Genomic DNA, 19,715 nt, shown 5'->3' with positions numbered 1-19,715 from the left:
CACAAAATACAGCAGCACTTTTTCTACAATCTAAGCACAGGAGCTGATGTCACTGCAAAATGATACCAGCTTAAGTGTTGAGGTTACATACCCTTACCTTGTCTTTATTAGGTAAAGTCTGAGTCCTGGTAAAAGTGTCTCCTCCGTTTATACTGATCAGCTCCGCGTCTACAGGCGGAAACGGGGCGGGGAAAACCACTACGTCACTCTTGAGCGTGTCTGAACTGAAACACACGTCATACTGCTGAGTAGCTTTCGAGTAAGACCAGCTCCCGTCGGGGTGGGTGGTGATCATCGGGGCGCTGTACCTGCTGAAAGTGCCGTCTGTCCTGTGACATTTGACAGCTATTAAAGTGATGAGGCTCAGCAGAAAGATGAGCGACACCGACACAATGGAGATCAGCAGGTACAGGTTCAAATCAGAGAAGCTCTCCTCCTTTATCGGAACATGTCTGAACGGAGTCTGGATGTCAGCTGTGCTTTCAACCACCACCACATCAATAGACACAGTAGCTGACAGGGAGGGTTCTCCGTTATCAGAAACCAGCACCACCAACGGGTGACTTTTCAGGTCATTGTCACTCATCCTCCTCTTAGTCCTGATTTCTCCGGTGCTGGTTCCGATCCGGAACAGGTTGTTCCCTTTGGGCTCCGACAGGTGATAAGAGAGCAGCGCGTTGTATCCAGAGTCTGCGTCTACAGCCCTGATCTTTGCCACAAAGTATCCCGCTTCAGCAGAATAGGGGATGCTCTCACTGTTAACGGAGCCGTGCTCAGAATAGGGAGCGAGAATCGAGGGACTGTTGTCGTTCTCATCCAGGACAAAAACGTTGACAGTCACGTTGCTGCTGAGCGGAGGAACACCAGAGTCTGTGGCCTGAACCTTAAACTGAAACGTCTTCAACTCCTCAAAGTTAAAAGACTGTAAACTGACTATATCTCCTGTCTCTGAGTTGATGTTGATCATCGTAGATAACGGTAATGAGTCACTGTTACTTTGCAGAAATGAAAAACTCACTTGACCATTTTGATCGATGTCAGCATCAGTGGCTGAAACCTTTTTAATAACTGCTCCTATCGGACTATTTTCTTTCACATAGACATTAATTATACTTTCTGTAAATAGAGGTTTATTGTCATTTACATCTGTGACGTGTACAGTAATAATGCTTGTACTGGACAGAGGTGGGCTCCCCTCATCAGTAGCTGTGATACTGATAATATAATGAGGTTCTGTCTCTCTGTCAAGAGGACCGTCCACCACCAATGAATAGTAATTTTTATAATTTGACTCTAATTTAAAAGGAACATTATTAGAGATTTTACAGTTTACGATCCCATTTTTACCTCCGTCTTTATCGAAGACTGAAACTAGTGCAATGGCAGTGCCCATGGACGCATCTTCTTTCACGGAGTTTAACAATGATGTGACTGAAATTTCAGGAGAATTATCATTAACATCTAAAACTTCAATCAATAATTTCGTATGTGAAGTGAGAGGAGAAGCAGCACCGTCACTCGCTTGAACTCGAATCTCAAAAGCATTATTTTCTTCAAAGTCGATATTTTTCTTATTAGTTACAGTACCAGTCTTTTCATCTATAGCAAATAGATCAATTTGTTTTCCTCTTCCTACTGCACTAAAAGAATATAACACTTGTCCGTTAAGACCTGCATCTAAATCAGTAGCATTTATTGTTATAATTGATGTACCTATCTTTACGTTCTCATAGACACTCGCTTTATACAGTGTTTGACTGAAAACAGGAGGATTATCATTATTATCTAAAACGTTAACTATAATGATCATTGTCCCAGATTTAGCTGGAGTTCCTCCATCAATAGCAGTGAGTGTGAGCTCAATCACAGACTGTTTTTCTCTGTCTAAAACTTTCTGAAGCACCAGTTCAGGAGTTACAGTTTCTCCTTTATGTGTCACCAGAGAGAAATGTTCATTTTGACTGAGCCTGTAGGTATTTACAGTATTTTTACCGACGTCTGCGTCGTGAGCTGGATCAACGGGAAATTTCGCTCCTGCTGCTGTATTTTCACTAATGTTCATTAATAACGACGTACTGAGAAAAGATGGAGAATTATCATTCACATCTAAGATTATAATTTCTATCCGGTACAGTTTTAGTGGATTATTAATAACTGCTTCTACATTGAGAGAACATTTTGGTTCATCGCCGCAGAGATCCTCTCGATCTATTCTCTCATTAACGTAGAGGACACCAGTCTTCAGATTTACCTCGAAATATTTTGTCTTTGATCCAGTAACGATCTGAAACATGCGGGGCTCCAATTCCTGGACATTGATGTTCAGATCTTTAGCGATATTTCCGACAACAGTCCCCAGATTTTGCTCCTCTGAGACGGAGTAAGAGAGCTGCCCAGACACGGCTCTCCAGTAACAATCCAGCAGCACGAACAACAGATACATCCACACAGAGCTCGTCCTGCTCGGTATATACATCATTCCAGCCATGGAGAAAATGGAGAAACACTGATTCCACCACAAACGTCACTAACAGAGAGAAATTAAACGGATTTACCAAAAACACGACATATTTCCGCCACAGTTACCCGAAAATAAGAAAATGGTCCCGCACCATCCTCTTTCACCGTCTTCGTCTCTTTGTCTCATTCGCCTGAGAAACATCATCATCCAGTGAAACTGGGAGGAGCCCCGAGGCCTTAAAGTGTCAACTTAAATGTTATGGTCCACAGTGTCCCCACGTGGACACTTTCAAGAACTACATATAAAATGATCCTACAGAGAAACTTGTATTGATGCCACTACAAACAGTAATTTAAACAGGAATTTGAATTTCATTCCACCTTTGTTCTTCAGTATGTCCGGTTACTTTCCTAAATTAAAATTAAAATAAATAATTTAAGGCTTCCATAAATATTTGTTTTTCAAACGGTAAAACAGTTGAACACACAAATGCAACCTACGAAATGTGTATACACCAAATATAAAAAAGATACACCACCTGCATACAGATTATCACTTGTTTTCAGCAAGAAGTTAAATAGAGATTCTAGATCTCATAAACATCTTTCTAAATAATAATGGAGTCTCAAACAGACAAGTTAACAATGCACAAAATTGGCACAGTTATGTACATTTATATGAAGTTATTCGTTGTGTCTCAGCCTTTTAAATTAACCGGACACAGCACAAAACTTTCAGCACCATGGACAGCGACAGTAGCTTTTAAACTATGATAATAAAGCAAGAAAAACTCTGAACTTTAAAAACTTTAAAACACAAAAGGTTTTATACTCTGTCCTTATGTTTTAATTCAGCCAGTTGAAGCATTAAACCCAAGAGTAACAATTATTGTTACCTTTGTAGCACAAAGCCCCATTGTCACCAATACAAACCTTCAAAATTGCAGTTAAACTTATTACAGTTCCAACCCTTAATATTTCATGATCAAGTCAAGTTTCAATTGCAATTTAGGAAAGACTGGGGCATTCTTGATCTTTAGACCTTACTAATGCCAGCTGTGTAATTTATACAAATACTTTAAAGGCTGCCCAAAGGATTACAAACCAAACAAATCCAGAGTCTGCCGTTCAGCACCACGGACAGTAACTTCAACACAAAATCTTTAAACAAGCAGCAACAAACATTTCGCTTTTACATTTTAGCATGAAATAGTTGCAGTAGTGGACATTTTATACAGCTATGTTCTTACCTTGTCTTTGTTAGGTAAAGTCTGAGTCCTTGTAAAAGTGTCTCCTCCGTTTATACTGATCAGCTCCGCGTCTACAGGCGGAAACGGGGCGGGGAAAACCACTACGTCACTCTTGAGCGTGTCTGAACTGAAACACACGTCATACTGCTGAGTAGCTTTCGAGTAAGACCAGCTCCCGTCAGGGTGGGTGGTGATCATCGGGGCGCTGTACCTGCTGAAGGTGCCGTCTGTCCTGTGACATTTGACAGCTATTAAAGTGATGAGGCTCAGCAGAAAGATGAGCGACACCGACACAATGGAGATCAGCAGGTACAGGTTCAAATCAGAGAAGCTCTCCTCCTTTATCGGAACATGTCTGAACGGAGTCTGGATGTCAGCTGTGCTTTCAACCACCACCACATCAATAGACACAGTAGCTGATAGGGAGGGTTCTCCGTTATCAGAAACCAGCACCACCAACGGGTGACTTTTCAGGTCATTGTCACTCATCCTCCTCTTAGTCCGGATTTCTCCGGTGCTGGTTCCGATCCGGAACAGGTTGTTCCCTTTGGGCTCCGACAGGTGATAAGAGAGCAGCGCGTTGTATCCAGAGTCTGCGTCTACAGCCCTGATCTTTGCCACAAAGTATCCCGCTTCAGCAGAATAGGGGATGCTCTCACTGTTAACGGAGCCGTGCTCAGAATAGGGAGCGAGAATCGAGGGACTGTTGTCGTTCTCATCCAGGACGAAAACGTTGACAGTCACGTTGCTGCTGAGCGGAGGAACACCAGAGTCTGTGGCCTGAACCTTAAACTGAAACGTCTTCAACTCCTCAAAGTTAAAAGACTGTAAACTGACTATATCTCCTGTCTCTGAGTTGATGTTGATCATCGTCGAGAGTGGCACAGAGGTATTCCTATTTTCCACAACTGAATAGGTCACTTCAGCATTCTGATTAATGTCTGCATCATCTGCAGATACTCTTTTAAGAATAGCTCCAACTGGACTGTTCTCTTTTAAATAAACATTTACCAAAGTGTCTGAAAAGTAAGGGGCGTTATCATTGACATCAGAAATATAAATAGTAATATCCGTGGTGCTCGTGAGAGCTGGCACTCCGTCATCTGTAGCTGTGATGGTGACATTATAGTGTGAAGCACTCTCTCGATCTAGCTGCCCGTCTACTATCATAGAGTAATAGTTTTTATAATTTGTTTCCAATTTAAAGGGGCTGTCGTCTTTAATATCACAATGAACTACTCCATTTTTCCCTCCATCTCTGTCCAGGACTGACACAAGTGCAACAGCAGTACCTAATTTAGCGTTTTCTTTTACTGTGTTTAGCAGTGATGTTACAGATATTTCAGGGGCATTGTCATTTAAATCCACCACCTCTATTAGTACTTTGCTCTGTGCTGCCATTGGAGGAGAGCCTTTGTCACTGGCTTGAACACGAATTTCAAAAGCAGAATCTTCTTCAAAGTCAATTTTCCCTTTAACTGTCAATAAACCTGTCTGCTCATCAATTTGAAATATTTCCAAAACATGGTCTTGATCTTTGCTGCTCAGTGAATATGAAATCTCCCCGTTTGGACCTTCATCAGCGTCTGTAGCTGTTACTGTTAACACGGATGTACCGAGCGGTACGTTTTCAGTAATACGTGTTTTATATAGTGGTTTGGTAAAGTTTGGAGTGTTATCGTTATTGTCCAGTACATGTATAATTATCTGTGATGTTCCGGACTTTGGAGGCGTCCCTCCGTCAACAGCAGTCAGTGTGAGCTTAATAACCGGCTGTTTCTCTCGGTCTAAATGTCTCTGGAGGACTAACTCAGCAGAAACACTCTCTCCTTTGTTCACCGATAATGAAAAATGATCATTTTGACTCAACTTGTATGTACTGATACCATTTTTTCCCACATCGGCATCATAGGCCGATAGGACTAGAAATTTAGTCCCGGGTAATGTACTTTCAGCTATTTCAATATTTTGGGAATTAGTACTGAAAGATGGATAATTGTCATTTACATCTAGTATGTTTATTTCCAAGCGATAAAGCTTCAGTGGAGCATTTATCACGGCCTCTACGCTTACTGTGCATTTCGTTGCCTTCCCGCATAGCTCCTCTCTGTCTATCCTGTCACTGACGAAGAGAACACCAGTCTTGAGATTTACCTCGAAATATTTCTTCTTTGATCCGGTAACAATTTGAAACATACGAGACTCAAGATCATCGAAACTGAGGTTTAGATCCTTTGCTATATTTCCAACAGAAGTCCCGGAATTCACCTCTTCGGCTATGGAGTAGGAGAGCTGCGCAGACACGGCTTCCCAGTAACAATCCAGCAGCGCAAACAAAACGTATACCACCACAGGAGCCCTGTTAATTAAAGACATAATCCAATCCGACGTGAAACGAACATAGGAACAACTCAAAAGGCTGTCGAGTATTCACGGAAATCCGCTCTTTTTTCTTGCAATTTGTCTATAACACAGCTCGTGCTCCAGCCCTCTCTCTCTTCCTCTCCCTGCTTGTGCGTCTCTTTGTGTCAAAGCCCAACAAGACATCATCACGCTCTTCTTGTGGGAGGGGCATCCGGATTGAAATAAAATCTTTTCTGTGTTATGGTCTGTAGTGCTCCCTTCTGGTCTCATGGACTAATTACATGGCAAATTACGAGAAGGCTTTAGTAGTCCACAAAACGTTTCTTTTCTAACTCCCAGCACAAACACTGTCAATTTCAAAACGATTAAAAATCCAGAAAATATCAAGTTGATATCTGAAAAAAACAAACAAACTGTAAAATAACTAATTCTGTGTCTAGTTTAGTTGATATTCAGGGTCTTCAGAGTTATTAATGCCATATTGACTCTTTTAAGATATACAAGTAAACACAACAACCAGCAACACCATTACATAATGCATTACATAAATATATGTATGGACATCAAGGATTGTCCTACACTAGTTAAAGAAACACTGGTGATACTCAATGTCAATTCGCATCTACCAACAAATACATGGAGCATGTAAACAAGAAAAAGAAACGGGGAAAATGACCACACCTGCAGAATAGTATGCAATCTCATAATATATACATGTAAAACTATTTATGTTTGCAAACAAAGCAGCACTAACACTAGACTGGACAGTCTAGTTTACTTCTATAGCACCATGGACAGCGCCTGTGGCACTTAACAGACGTGAAGTGAAATGATTGTTTTTAACGCGCACTGTACGTAAGAGTAAAAGAAATGTTTCACTACAAACCAAGAAAGTTTTAATGCGTGAACAACAAGGCGTCAGTTTTCAGTACATATGTGTGCGTGGACAACAGCCGCGGGAGGTTAGATATGTGCTGTTCTTACCTTGTCTTTGTTAGGTAAAGTCTGAGTCCTGGTAAAAGTGTCTCCTCCGTTTATACTGATCAGCTCCGCGTCTACAGGCGGAAACGGCGCCGGGAAAACCACTACGTCACTCTTGAGCGTGTCTGAACTGAAACACACGTCATACTGCTGAGTAGCTTTCGAGTAAGACCAGCTCCCGTCAGGGTGGGTGGTGATCATCGGGGCGCTGTACCTGCTGAAAGTGCCGTCTGTCCTGTGACATTTGACAGCTATTAAAGTGATGAGGCTCAGCAGAAAGATGAGCGACACCGACACAATGGAGATCAGCAGGTACAGGTTCAAATCAGAGAAGCTCTCCTCCTTTATCGGAACATGTCTGAACGGAGTCTGGATGTCAGCTGTGCTTTCAACCACCACCACATCAATAGACACAGTAGCTGACAGGGAGGGTTCTCCGTTATCAGAAACCAGCACCACCAACGGGTGACTTTTCAGGTCATTGTCACTCATCCTCCTCTTAGTCCGGATTTCTCCGGTGCTGGTTCCGATCCGGAACAGGTTGTTCCCTTTGGGCTCCGACAGGTGATAAGAGAGCAGCGCGTTGTATCCAGAGTCTGCGTCTACAGCCCTGATCTTTGCCACAAAGTATCCCGCTTCAGCAGAATAGGGGATGCTCTCACTGTTAACGGAGCCGTGCTCAGAATAGGGAGCGAGAATCGAGGGACTGTTGTCGTTCTCATCCAGGACAAAAACGTTGACAGTCACGTTGCTGCTGAGCGGAGGAACACCAGAGTCTGTGGCCTGAACCTTAAAGTGAAACGTCTTTAACTCCTCAAAGTTAAAAGACTGTAAACTGACTATATCTCCAGTCTCTGAGTTGATGTTGATCATCGTAGATAACGGTAATGAGTCACTGTTACTTTGTAGAAATGAAAAACTCACTAGTCCATTTTGATCGATGTCAGCATCAGTGGCTGAAACCTTTTTAATAACTGCTCCTATCGGACTATTTTCTTTCACATAGACATTAATTATACTTTCTTTAAATAGAGGTTTATTGTCATTCACATCTGTGACGTGTACAGTAATAATGCTTGTACTGGACAGAGGTGGGCTCCCCTCATCAGTAGCTGTGATACTGATACTATATTGAGGTTCTGTCTCTCTGTCAAGAGGACCGTCCACCACCAATGAATAGTAATTTTTATAATTTGACTCTAATTTAAAAGGAACATTATTAGAGATTTTACAGTTTACGATCCCATTTTTACCTCCGTCTTTATCGAAGACTGAAACTAGTGCAATGGCAGTGCCCATGGACGCATCTTCTTTCACCGAGTTTAACAATGATGTGACTGAAATTTCAGGAGCATTATCATTAACATCTAAAACTTCAATCAGTAATTTCGCGTGTGAAGTGAGAGGAGAAGCAGCACCGTCACTCGCTTGAACTCGAATCTCAAAAGCATTATTTTCTTCAAAGTCGATATTTTTCTTATTTGTTACAGTCCCAGTCTTTTCATCTATTGCAAACAGATCAGTTTTTGTCACACGGTCTATTTTACTGAAGGAATATAACACTTGTCCGTTAAGACCTGCATCTAAATCAGTGGCATTTATTGTTATAATTGATGTACCTATATTTACGTTCTCATAGACACTCGCTTTATACAGTGATTGACTGAAAACAGGAGGATTATCATTATTATCTAAAACGTTAACTATAATGATCATTGTGCCAGATTTAGCTGGAGTTCCTCCATCAATAGCAGTGAGTGTGAGTTCAATCACAGACTGTTTTTCTCTGTCTAAAACTTTCTGAAGCACCAGTTCAGGAGTTACAGTTTCTCCTTTATGTGTCACCAGAGAGAAATGTTCATTTTGACTGAGCCTGTAGGTATTTACAGTATTTTTACCGACGTCTGCGTCGTTTGCTCGCTGTAAGGGGAATTTTGTGCCTGCTGCTGTATTTTCACTAATGTTCATTAATAATGACGTACTGAGAAAAGATGGAGAATTATCATTCACATCTAAGATTATAATTTCTATCCGGTACAGTTTTAGTGGATTATTAATAACTGCTTCTACATTGAGAGAACATTTTGGTTCATCGCCGCAGAGATCCTCTCGATCTATTCTCTCATTAACGTAGAGGACACCAGTCTTTAAATTTACCTCGAAATATTTTGTCTTTGATCCAGTAACGATCTGAAACATGCGGGGCTCCAATTCCTGGACATTGATGTTCAGGTCTTTAGCGATATTTCCGACAACAGTCCCCAGATTTAGCTCCTCTGAGACGGAGTAAGAGAGCTGCCCAGACACGGCTCTCCAGTAACAATCCAGCAGCACGAACAACAGATACATCCACACAGAGCTCGTCCTGCTCGGTATATACATCATTCCAGCCAAGGAGAAAATGGAGAAACACTGATTCCACCAAAAACGCCTCTACCAATAATCAACACGTTTATGAAATACACAACGATATCACTTCACCATCGCTTCATGAGATTAGAAAAAGAGTAGAGCTCCTCTCTATTCCACCGCCTTCTTCTCTTTGTTTCAGTAGCCTGAGAAACATAAAGATCCAGTAAATCTGGGAGGAGCCCCGAGCCGTCAGAGAGGAGGTTTCAATGTCACAGTCTACAGTGTCCCCGCGTGGACACTTGCAAGCATGACACCAAAAATCCCTATTTCATAATATCAGGTATAACTTTACATTCTTGTCAACACTTAGCCCGGCAAATACATAAGTCAAGTAGGAGTCAGCAGAGCACTTTAGTATTAAAATGTTTGCCTTCAGCGTTTCTGAGTATAATGAAGGAAGTCCTGTAAATGTCCGCAATGCGTGAAGATTATTAAATTATGTACAGTACTAGCAGTTCAGATAAACATAAAAAGAATAGAGGTTAAACATAACCTTATCGTAAACATTACAACGTGTTAGCTACCTGATATTATAAGAGCTAAATTATAAATTAGTCTTTGTGGATTGTATAATTATTAGGAAACGCACAAGTGCACAGCTATTTTTATTTTATTTTTTTACATTATCGAGGACAGCTTTTTTTTTTGTCAATTACGTGTGGTCAAGTCGGTGTTCTGTGCCTATAAATTATTGTAAAGATATTATCCAAACTATTAAGAATTCCACATGACAGGACGAAAAAAGACTCCGCGCAACACAGTTGGACAAACCTTCAATTTCCATTAGTCCAACCGCATTTTAAGCACCATGGACAACGACACATGCGTAAAACTCTTAGAAGAACAGAGATATTTGAACTATTGCAGTTATTTCGCCTATTAGCTGCTAGACAATAAAAGCACAATTAATAATACTAAAAATATATCACAACTAAGTTAATTTCACGTCAAAGAAACACACGGAGGGAAATGTGCATCACAACGCGAAAATTAACTCGTTCATGAAATGCAACATGTTGCTTTAGATATGTGCTGTTCTTACCTTGTCTTTGTTAGGTAAAGTCTGAGTCCTGGTAAAAGTGTCTCCTCCGTTTATACTGATCAGCTCCGCGTCTACAGGCGGAAACGGGGCGGGGAAAACCACTACGTCACTCTTGAGCGTGTCTGAACTGAAACACACGTCATACTGCTGAGTAGCTTTCGAGTAAGACCAGCTCCCGTCAGGGTGGGTGGTGATCATCGGGGCGCTGTACCTGCTGAAAGTGCCGTCTGTCCTGTGACATTTGACAGCTATTAAAGTGATGAGGCTCAGCAGAAAGATGAGCGACACCGACACAATGGAGATCAGCAGGTACAGGTTCAAATCAGAGAAGCTCTCCTCCTTTATCGGAACATGTCTGAACGGAGTCTGGATGTCAGCTGTGCTTTCAACCACCACCACATCAATAGACACAGTAGCTGACAGGGAGGGTTCTCCGTTATCAGAAACCAGCACCACCAACGGGTGACTTTTCAGGTCATTGTCACTCATCCTCCTCTTAGTCCGGATTTCTCCGGTGCTGGTTCCGATCCGGAACAGGTTGTTCCCTTTGGGCTCCGACAGGTGATAAGAGAGCAGCGCGTTGTATCCAGAGTCTGCGTCTACAGCCCTGATCTTTGCCACAAAGTATCCCGCTTCAGCAGAATAGGGGATGCTCTCACTGTTAACGGAGCCGTGCTCAGAATAGGGAGCGAGAATCGAGGGACTGTTGTCGTTCTCATCCAGGACGAAAACGTTGACAGTCACGTTGCTGCTGAGCGGAGGAACACCAGAGTCTGTGGCCTGAACCTTAAAGTGAAACGTCTTCAACTCCTCAAAGTTAAACGACTGTAAACTGACTATATCTCCTGTCTCTGAGTTGATGTTGATCATTGTAGATAACGGTAATGAGTCACTGTTACTTTGTAAAAATGAATAACTCACTTGACCATTTTGATGAACATCAGCATCAGCTGCACTCACTGTTTTAATAACTGCTCCCACTGCACTGTTTTCTCTCACATATATATTAAGTATGGGCTCTGGAAACAGAGGCGGGTTATCATTGACATCAGAGACATGAACAGTGACTATGTTGGTGCTGGACAGTGGTGGAGTCCCTTCATCTGTTGCTACAATAGTCACATTGTATTGTTCTTTAGCTTCTCTATCAAGCGGACCATTAACTACTAAAGAATAATAATTTCTGTAGTTTGTATCTAATTTGAACGGGGCATCACCTGCAATTACAGCTTTTACTGCTCCGTTTTTTCCACCATCCTTGTCCAGTACAGAGACCAGTGCAATAGCAGTGCCTACCTCTGCGTCCTCCCTCACTGTGTTTAGTAGTGAGGTCACAGTGATCTCAGGAGCGTTGTCGTTTAGATCCACTACTTCTACCAGCACCTTGCAATGAGCAGACATCGGGGGCTGACCTTTATCACTGGCCTGTGCGTGAATCTCAAACGCAGGATTTTCTTCATAGTCTATTTTACCTTTTACTGAGATTACTGCTGTGTGACTGTCAATATGAAATAAATCTAAAACATGATCCTGACCTTTTTTCCTCAAAGAATATTCAATGTCACTGTTTAATCCTTCATCTGCGTCTGTTGCGTTCAGAATGATCACAGTAGATCCTGGTGGCATGTTTTCAGGAATTTCAACTTTATATAAAGATTTACTGAAAACGGGATGGTTGTCGTTATTATCCAAAACATTGATAATAATTTGTGAGGTTCCTGACTTTGATGGATTTCCTCCGTCTACTGCAGTTAGAGTGAGCTTTATAACACAGTCATGCTCGCGGTCTAAAGACTTCTGTAGCACCAACTCCGCAGACACACTTTCTCTTCCCTTGTGAATTTCTAAAGAAAAATAATCATTGCTGTTAAGTTTATATGTATTTACTCCGTTCTTACCAACATCTAAATCCGATGCCTCTATTAGTCCAAATTTTACTCCTGGTATTGTATTTTCAGCGATGTCAAGTGACTGCAACTGCTCTGAGAAAACGGGTGCGTTGTCATTTATATCTATTATTGTTATTTCTAAACGATACAGCTTCAGTGGATTATTGATTACGGCCTCTACGTTGACAGTACATTTTGTAGCCTTTGCACAAAGCTCCTCTCGATCTATTCTTTCATTTACATAGAGAACACCCGTTTTCAGATTTACATCGAAATATTTCTTTTTTGATCCGCTAACAATCTGAAACATACGAGACTCTAACTCCGGGACATTGAGATTCAGGTCCTTGGCGATATTTCCAACAGAAGTCCCTGGGTTTACCTCCTCTAAGACGGAATAGGAGAGCTGCCCAGACACCGTATCCCAGCAATGATTCAACAGCACGACCACAAGATAAATCCGACAAAGCGTCGTTCTGCTTGAGAAATACATAATTGTATCCATCCACAAAAGGCAGAAATCCAGGTTGGTCCACTTCCGTCAAACAACCACATTAAAAACTAAGTACATGAACCATCTTCATCGTATTTTACAGCCACATGGATTCAGCTTTCAGCCATTTCTCCCTCGCCCTGCGTCTCTTTGTAACAAAGCCGAGGCAAACATCATCTTCTGTGTGTGGGAGGAGACTTTTTTCTCCTGAAATAACATGTAAATCTCGTGGTCTACAGCGTCCCCATGTGGGGATGTGAACTAACTGCATTCAGCCTCTACTAAAAACAAGAGGATGTTTTACCAACTGTCTAAACGGAGCAATTTAATAACAATTGCAAATATGTGTGTCCACTTATATCAAATTACCACCCTTTACGCTATTATTTATTTATAAATGAATTCGAGTCATTTGTATTTCTAATATTTAATCTACGTTTTAATTAATATACATTCCAGTAGTTCCCATATAGACAGATCTCCCGACTAGAAAGCTACTCTGCGAAAGGACGCAACGTTGCACTTAGAGTAAAATGGTACAACACATAAAATACACAGATTGTTAGAGCTGTTGATTGCAGGTAAAAGTGTTAAACCTGTCAATTTTCCAAAAGAGAAATACAAGAAAAGGGAATGAAGGTAAGGAAATGTGCTATTGAAATATATTCGCTAACGTGAACAAAAAGTAATATTTCTTAGTAAACAAAGGAAATCTCATGAAATTCACACAAATGTGCCACTAACAACACTAGTTTTTTTTTTTTTTTTTTTTTTTTTTTTTTTGCAGGAACACAAATTTTCTGTGTTACACTCTCTAGACAAACACATGTTGTGGAGGTTAAATCAGCACCATGGACAACGACATAGGCCTGAATGAGAGGGTCGTGATACTTAAACAGTGTTATTGCTGCACTGGTTTAAAAAGCACGAACATTTCAACACCAATAAAAAGCCACAAACACGTCAAGCTATCACTGTAATTAACTTCATAAGAACAAAAAACCTACAGTTTCGACCACACGGTTGAAAAGTAAAAATATAACTTCTTCAAGCTTTTCTTACCTTGTCTTTGTTAGGTAAAGTCTGAGTCCTGGTAAAAGTGTCTCCTCCGTTTATACTGATCAGCTCCGCGTCTACAGGCGGAAACGGGGCGGGGAAAACCACTACGTCACTCTTGAGCGTGTCTGAGCTGAAACACACGTCATACTGCTGAGTAGCTTTCGAGTAAGACCAGCTCCCGTCAGGGTGGGTGGTGATCATCGGGGCGCTGTACCTGCTGAAAGTGCCGTCTGTCCTGTGACATTTGACAGCTATTAAAGTGATGAGGCTCAGCAGAAAGATGAGCGACACCGACACAATGGAGATCAGCAGGTACAGGTTCAAATCAGAGAAGCTCTCCTCCTTTATCGGAACATGTCTGAACGGAGTCTGGATGTCAGCTGTGCTTTCAACCACCACCACATCAATAGACACAGTAGCTGACAGGGAGGGTTCTCCGTTATCAGAAACCAGCACCACCAACGGGTGACTTTTCAGGTCATTGTCACTCATCCTCCTCTTAGTCCTGATTTCTCCGGTGCTGGTTCCGATCCGGAACAGGTTGTTCCCTTTGGGCTCCGACAGGTGATAAGAGAGCAGCGCGTTGTATCCAGAGTCTGCGTCTACAGCCCTGATCTTTGCCACAAAGTATCCCGCTTCAGCAGAATAGGGGATGCTCTCACTGTTAACGGAGCCGTGCTCAGAATAGGGAGCGAGAATCGAGGGACTGTTGTCGTTCTCATCCAGGACGAAAACGTTGACAGTCACGTTGCTGCTGAGCGGAGGAACACCAGAGTCTGTGGCCTGAACCTTAAACTGAAACGTCTTCAACTCCTCAAAGTTAAAAGACTGTAAACTGACTATATCTCCTGTCTCTGAGTTGATGTTGATCATCGTAGATAACGGTAATGAGTCACTGTTACTTTGCAGAAATGAAAAACTCACTTGACCATTTTGATGAACATCAGCATCAGCCGCATTCACTGTTTTAATAACTGCTCCTACTGCACTGTTTTCTTTCACATATATATTAAGTATGGGCTCTGGAAACAGAGGCGGGTTATCATTGACATCAGAGACATGAACAGTGACTATGTTGGTGCTGGACAGTGGTGGAGTCCCTTCATCTGTTGCTACAATAGTCACATTGTATTGTTCTTTAGCTTCTCTATCAAGCGGACCATTAACTACTAAAGAATAATAATTTCTGTAGTTTGTATCTAATTTGAACGGGGCATCACCTGCAATTACAGCTTTTACTGCTCCGTTTTTTCCACCATCCTTGTCCAGTACAGAGACTAGTGCAATAGCAGTGCCTACCTCTGCGTCCTCCCTCACTGTGTTTAGTAGTGAGGTCACAGTGATCTCAGGAGCGTTGTCGTTTAGATCCACTACTTCTACCAGCACCTTACAATGAGCAGACATCGGGGGCTGACCTTTATCACTGGCCTGTGCGTGAATCTCAAACGCAGGATTTTCTTCATAGTCTATTTTACCTTTTACTGAGATTATTCCGGTGTGACTGTCAATCTGAAATAAATCTAAAACGTGATCTTGACCTTTACTTCTTAGTGAATATTCTATTTCTGCATTTGATCCTTCATCTGCGTCTGTTGCATTCAAAACTATTACTGTTTTTCCTACTGCTACGTTCTCAGAAATTCGTGCTTTGTATAACACTTTGCTGAAAACCGGAGCATTATCGTTAATGTCTAAAACATTTATAAGGATTTGGGCTGTTCCAGACTTGGCTGGATTCCCACCGTCGACTGCAGTTAATGTAACTGTAACAGTTCTCTCCTTTTCTCGGTCTAAAGCTTTTTGCAAAACTAGCTCGGCAGACACACTGTCTCCTGCTTTGTGAATCTCTAAAGAGAAATAGTCATTTGGACTCAGCTTGTATGTATTAACACTGTTCTTACCAACATCGAGATCTGACGCTCCGATAAATCCAAATTTCCCTCCCGGCGAAGTGCTTTCAGCAATGTTTAGAGACTGGACGTTTTCAGGAAAATAAGGTGCGTTATCATTTATATCGACTACATTTATTTCCAAACGATAGAGCCTCAGAGGATTGTTGATCACGGCCTCTACACTAACAGTGCATTTTGCAGCCTGGGCACAGAGCTCCTCGCGGTCGATTCTCTCATTTACATACAGAGACCCCGTTTTAAGATTCACATCGAAATATTTTTTCTTTGTCCCGCTAACAATCTGAAACCTACGTGCCTCCAACTCTTGAACATGAAGATTTAGATCTTTAGCGAGATTTCCCACAGACGTGCCCAGGTTTACCTCCTCCGATACTGAGTAAGAGAGCTGCCCCGACACCGCTTCCCAGCTACAATCCAAGAGAACAGCGGCTATATAAATCCAGAAAGGGCTGTGGATCCTCCGCGACGACATATTTATATCCAACCTGTACAGATCATATGGATTCTAGTCCTCCCTTTACCTTAAAAATCAGAACAGAGACTCCACAGCCTCTGCCATTGTGACGGAAAAATATAAGAATGGCCACACAACCCACTCTTACTCTGCGTCTGTCTCTAACAAAGCCCCGAGAAACATCATCCTGAGTCTGGGAGGAGCCTACAATAACCAAGAGCAACATCAAAATGTGATGGTCTACAATGTCCCCATGTGGCCATTTGAAAGAATTACACTAATCATAAAACACAGATGTTAGTGAATTATATTCTGATTGTTCAGGTCAACTTAAAACAAACAAACGAACCAATAATCAAACACCAAGATTGTTCAATCCCCTTATTTTCTACTTCAGACTTTCTCTAGATTAACAAGCCTGGGAAATAAAATCACAAGTATTTATAAACAATTGTTTTATCTGTGGCCATAAATTATTGTAAAGAAATGACCTAAACTTTTAAGATTTCAAAATGTAATCAAAACACATTGCAAGGATCAAAATACAGTAAACAGCTGCATGAGACTCACAAGAATATGAAACATAACAAGAAGAATACAGACTCTGTGCAACAAAATTATATAAACCTTGAATTTCCAATCGTCCAAACCACATTTTCAGCACCATGGACAACGACACATGCGTAAAACTCTCAGAAGAACAGAGATATTTGTACTATTGAACAGTTATTTGTCCTATTAGCTGCTACACAATCAAAACACAATTAATAACACTAAAATATATCACAACTAATTTAATTTCAAAGAACCACACGGAGGGAAATGTGCATCAGAACTCGAAAATGAACTCGTTCATGAAATGCAACAAGTTGCTTTTGATATAATGTTCTTACCTTGTCTTTATTAGGTAAAGTCTGAGTCCTGGTAAAAGTGTCTCCTCCGTTTATACTGATCAGTTCCGCGTCTACAGGCGGAAACGGTGCGGGGAAAACCACTACGTCACTCTTGAGCGTGTCTGAGCTGAAACACACGTCATACTGCTGAGTAGCTTTCGAGTAAGACCAGCTCCCGTCAGGGTGGGTGGTGATCATCGGGGCGCTGTACCTGCTGAAAGTGCCGTCTGTCCTGTGACATTTGACAGCTATTAAAGTGATGAGGCTCAGCAGAAAGATGAGCGACACCGACACAATGGAGATCAGCAGGTACAGGTTCAAATCAGAGAAGCTCTCCTCCTTTATCGGAACATGTCTGAACGGAGTCTGGATGTCAGCTGTGCTTTCAACCACCACCACATCAATAGACACAGTAGCTGACAGGGAGGGTTCTCCGTTATCAGAAACCAGCACCACCAACGGGTGACTTTTCAGGTCATTGTCACTCATCCTCCTCTTAGTCCGGATTTCTCCGGTGCTGGTTCCGATCCGGAACAGGTTGTTCCCTTTGGGCTCCGACAGGTGATAAGAGAGCAGCGCGTTGTATCCAGAGTCTGCGTCTACAGCCCTGATCTTTGCCACAAAGTATCCCGCTTCAGCAGAATAGGGGATGCTCTCACTGTTAACGGAGCCGTGCTCAGAATAGGGAGCGAGAATCGAGGGACTGTTGTCGTTCTCATCCAGGACGAAAACGTTGACAGTCACGTTGCTGCTGAGCGGAGGAACACCAGAGTCTGTGGCCTGAACCTTAAACTGAAACGTCTTCAACTCCTCAAAGTTAAAAGACTGTAAACTGACTATATCTCCTGTCTCTGAGTTGATGTTGATCATCGTAGATAACGGTAATGAGTCACTGTTACTCTGTAGAAATGAAAAACTCACTTGACCATTTTGATGAACATCAGCATCAGCCGCACTCACTGTTTTAATAACTGCTCCTACTGCACTGTTTTCTTTCACATATATATTAAGTATGGGCTCTGGAAACAGAGGCGGGTTATCATTGACATCAGAGACATGAACAGTGACTATGTTGGTGCTGGACAGTGGTGGAGTCCCTTCATCTGTTGCTACAATAGTCACATTGTATTGTTCTTTAGCTTCTCTATCAAGCGGACCATTAACTACTAAAGAATAATAATTTCTGTAGTTTGTATCTAATTTGAACGGGGCATCACCTGCAATTACAGCTTTTACTGCTCCGTTTTTTCCACCATCCTTGTCCAGTACAGAGACCAGTGCAATAGCAGTGCCTACCTCTGCGTCCTCCCTCACTGTGTTTAGTAGTGAGGTCACAGTGATCTCAGGAGCGTTGTCGTTTAGATCCACTACTTCTACCAGCACCTTACAATCTGCAGACATCGGGGGCTGACCTTTATCACTGGCCTGTGCGTGAATTTCAAAAGCAGTATTTTCTTCATAGTCTATTTTACCTTTTATTAAAATTGCACCAGTCTTAGAATCAATGCCAAAAACATCTAAAACGTGATCTTGACCTTTACTTCTTAGTGAATATTCTATTTCTGCATTTGATCCTTCATCTGCGTCTGTTGCATTCAAAACTATTACTGTTTTACCTACTGCTACGTTCTCATATATTCGTGCTTTGTATAAAGCACTACTGAATAGAGGAGCATTATCGTTAATGTCTAAAACATTGATAAAGATTTCGGCTGTTCCAGACTTGGCTGGATTCCCACCGTCGACTGCAGTTAATGTAAGTCTTATTTGATGCTGTGTTTCTCGGTCTAAAGCTTTCTGAAGCACGAGCTTTGCAGACACACTGTCTCCTGCTTTGTGAATCTCTAAAGAGAAATAGTCATTTGGACTCAGCTTGTATGTATTAACACTGTTCTTACCAACATCGAGATCTGACGCTCCGATAAATCCAAATTTCCCTCCTGGCGAAGTGCTTTCAGCAATGTTTAGAGACTGGACGTTTTCAGGAAAATAAGGTGCGTTATCATTTATATCGACTACATTTATTTCCAAACGATAGAGCCTCAGAGGATTGTTGATCACGGCCTCTACACTAACAGTGCATTTTGCAGCCTGGGCACAGAGCTCCTCGCGGTCGATTCTCTCATTTACATACAGAGACCCCGTTTTAAGATTCACATCGAAATATTTTTTCTTTGTCCCGCTAACAATCTGAAACCTACGTGCCTCCAACTCTTGAACATGAAGATTTAGATCTTTAGCGAGATTTCCCACAGACGTGCCCAGGTTTACCTCCTCCGATACTGAGTAAGAGAGCTGCCCCGACACCGCTTCCCAGCTACAATCCAAGACAACAGCGACTATATAAATCCAGAAAGGGCTGTGGATCCTCCGCGACGACATATTTATATCCAACCTGTACAGATCATATGGATTCTAGTCCTCCCTTTACCTTAAAAATCAGAACAGAGACTCCACAGCCTCTGCCATTGTGACGGAAAAATATAAGAATGGCCACACAATTCA

General features: G+C 41.9%; 7 protein-coding genes across 8 annotated transcripts in view; all 7 read right to left on the bottom strand.

Moving 5' to 3' along the window:
- LOC113160053 (protocadherin alpha-C2-like) overlaps positions 1–19,715 on the bottom strand; it is a 137,442-nt gene that overhangs the window by 83,465 nt on the left and 34,262 nt on the right. The gene's annotated exons all lie outside the window — the stretch shown is intronic.
- Positions 71–2,633, bottom strand: LOC113160843 (protocadherin alpha-7-like). The gene has a single exon (XM_026358294.1). The coding sequence runs from the start codon at positions 2,486–2,488 to the stop codon at positions 71–73; it is 2,418 nt and encodes an 805-aa protein (XP_026214079.1). The 5' UTR covers positions 2,489–2,633.
- Positions 3,699–6,207, bottom strand: LOC113160058 (protocadherin alpha-8-like). Its single transcript, XM_026357103.1, has one exon. It carries the CDS (start codon positions 6,084–6,086, stop codon positions 3,699–3,701), a length of 2,388 nt encoding a protein of 795 aa, XP_026212888.1. The 5' UTR covers positions 6,087–6,207.
- Positions 7,038–9,648, bottom strand: LOC113160056 (protocadherin alpha-8-like). The gene has a single exon (XM_026357100.1). The coding sequence runs from the start codon at positions 9,438–9,440 to the stop codon at positions 7,038–7,040; it is 2,403 nt and encodes an 800-aa protein (XP_026212885.1). The 5' UTR covers positions 9,441–9,648.
- On the bottom strand, positions 10,489–13,018 carry LOC113160055 (protocadherin alpha-3-like). Its single transcript, XM_026357099.1, has one exon. The coding sequence runs from the start codon at positions 12,901–12,903 to the stop codon at positions 10,489–10,491; it is 2,415 nt and encodes an 804-aa protein (XP_026212884.1). The 5' UTR covers positions 12,904–13,018.
- Positions 13,939–16,442, bottom strand: LOC113160842 (protocadherin alpha-3-like). The gene has a single exon (XM_026358293.1). It carries the CDS (start codon positions 16,333–16,335, stop codon positions 13,939–13,941), a length of 2,397 nt encoding a protein of 798 aa, XP_026214078.1. The 5' UTR covers positions 16,336–16,442.
- On the bottom strand, positions 16,462–19,710 carry LOC113160841 (protocadherin alpha-8-like). The gene is made up of 2 exons (XM_026358292.1): positions 17,211–19,710; positions 16,462–16,521 (listed from the first exon to the last, which is right to left on the bottom strand). Exons 1-2 carry the CDS (start codon positions 19,590–19,592, stop codon positions 16,462–16,464), a joined length of 2,442 nt encoding a protein of 813 aa, XP_026214077.1. The 5' UTR covers positions 19,593–19,710.

Source organism: Anabas testudineus, chromosome 10 (genome assembly GCF_900324465.2).
Source record: "Anabas testudineus chromosome 10, fAnaTes1.2, whole genome shotgun sequence".
NCBI lineage: Eukaryota > Metazoa > Chordata > Actinopteri > Anabantiformes > Anabantidae > Anabas > Anabas testudineus.
This window is presented reverse-complemented; position numbering and strand designations above follow the sequence as displayed.

Excerpts from the sequence above, each read along its gene's own strand:
- LOC113160843 (XM_026358294.1), bottom strand. The coding sequence starts at position 2,488 with ATGGCTGGAATGATGTATATACCGAGCAGGACGAGCTCTGTGTGGATG.
- LOC113160058 (XM_026357103.1), bottom strand. The coding sequence starts at position 6,086 with ATGTCTTTAATTAACAGGGCTCCTGTGGTGGTATACGTTTTGTTTGCG.
- LOC113160056 (XM_026357100.1), bottom strand. The coding sequence starts at position 9,440 with ATGATGTATATACCGAGCAGGACGAGCTCTGTGTGGATGTATCTGTTG.
- LOC113160055 (XM_026357099.1), bottom strand. The coding sequence starts at position 12,903 with ATGGATACAATTATGTATTTCTCAAGCAGAACGACGCTTTGTCGGATT.
- LOC113160842 (XM_026358293.1), bottom strand. The coding sequence starts at position 16,335 with ATGTCGTCGCGGAGGATCCACAGCCCTTTCTGGATTTATATAGCCGCT.
- LOC113160841 (XM_026358292.1), bottom strand. The coding sequence starts at position 19,592 with ATGTCGTCGCGGAGGATCCACAGCCCTTTCTGGATTTATATAGTCGCT. Across the intron at positions 16,522-17,210 it reads CTTTACCTAATAAAGACAAG|GCTCCTCCCAGACTCAGGAT; the intron begins GTAAGAACATTA and ends TGGTTATTGTAG.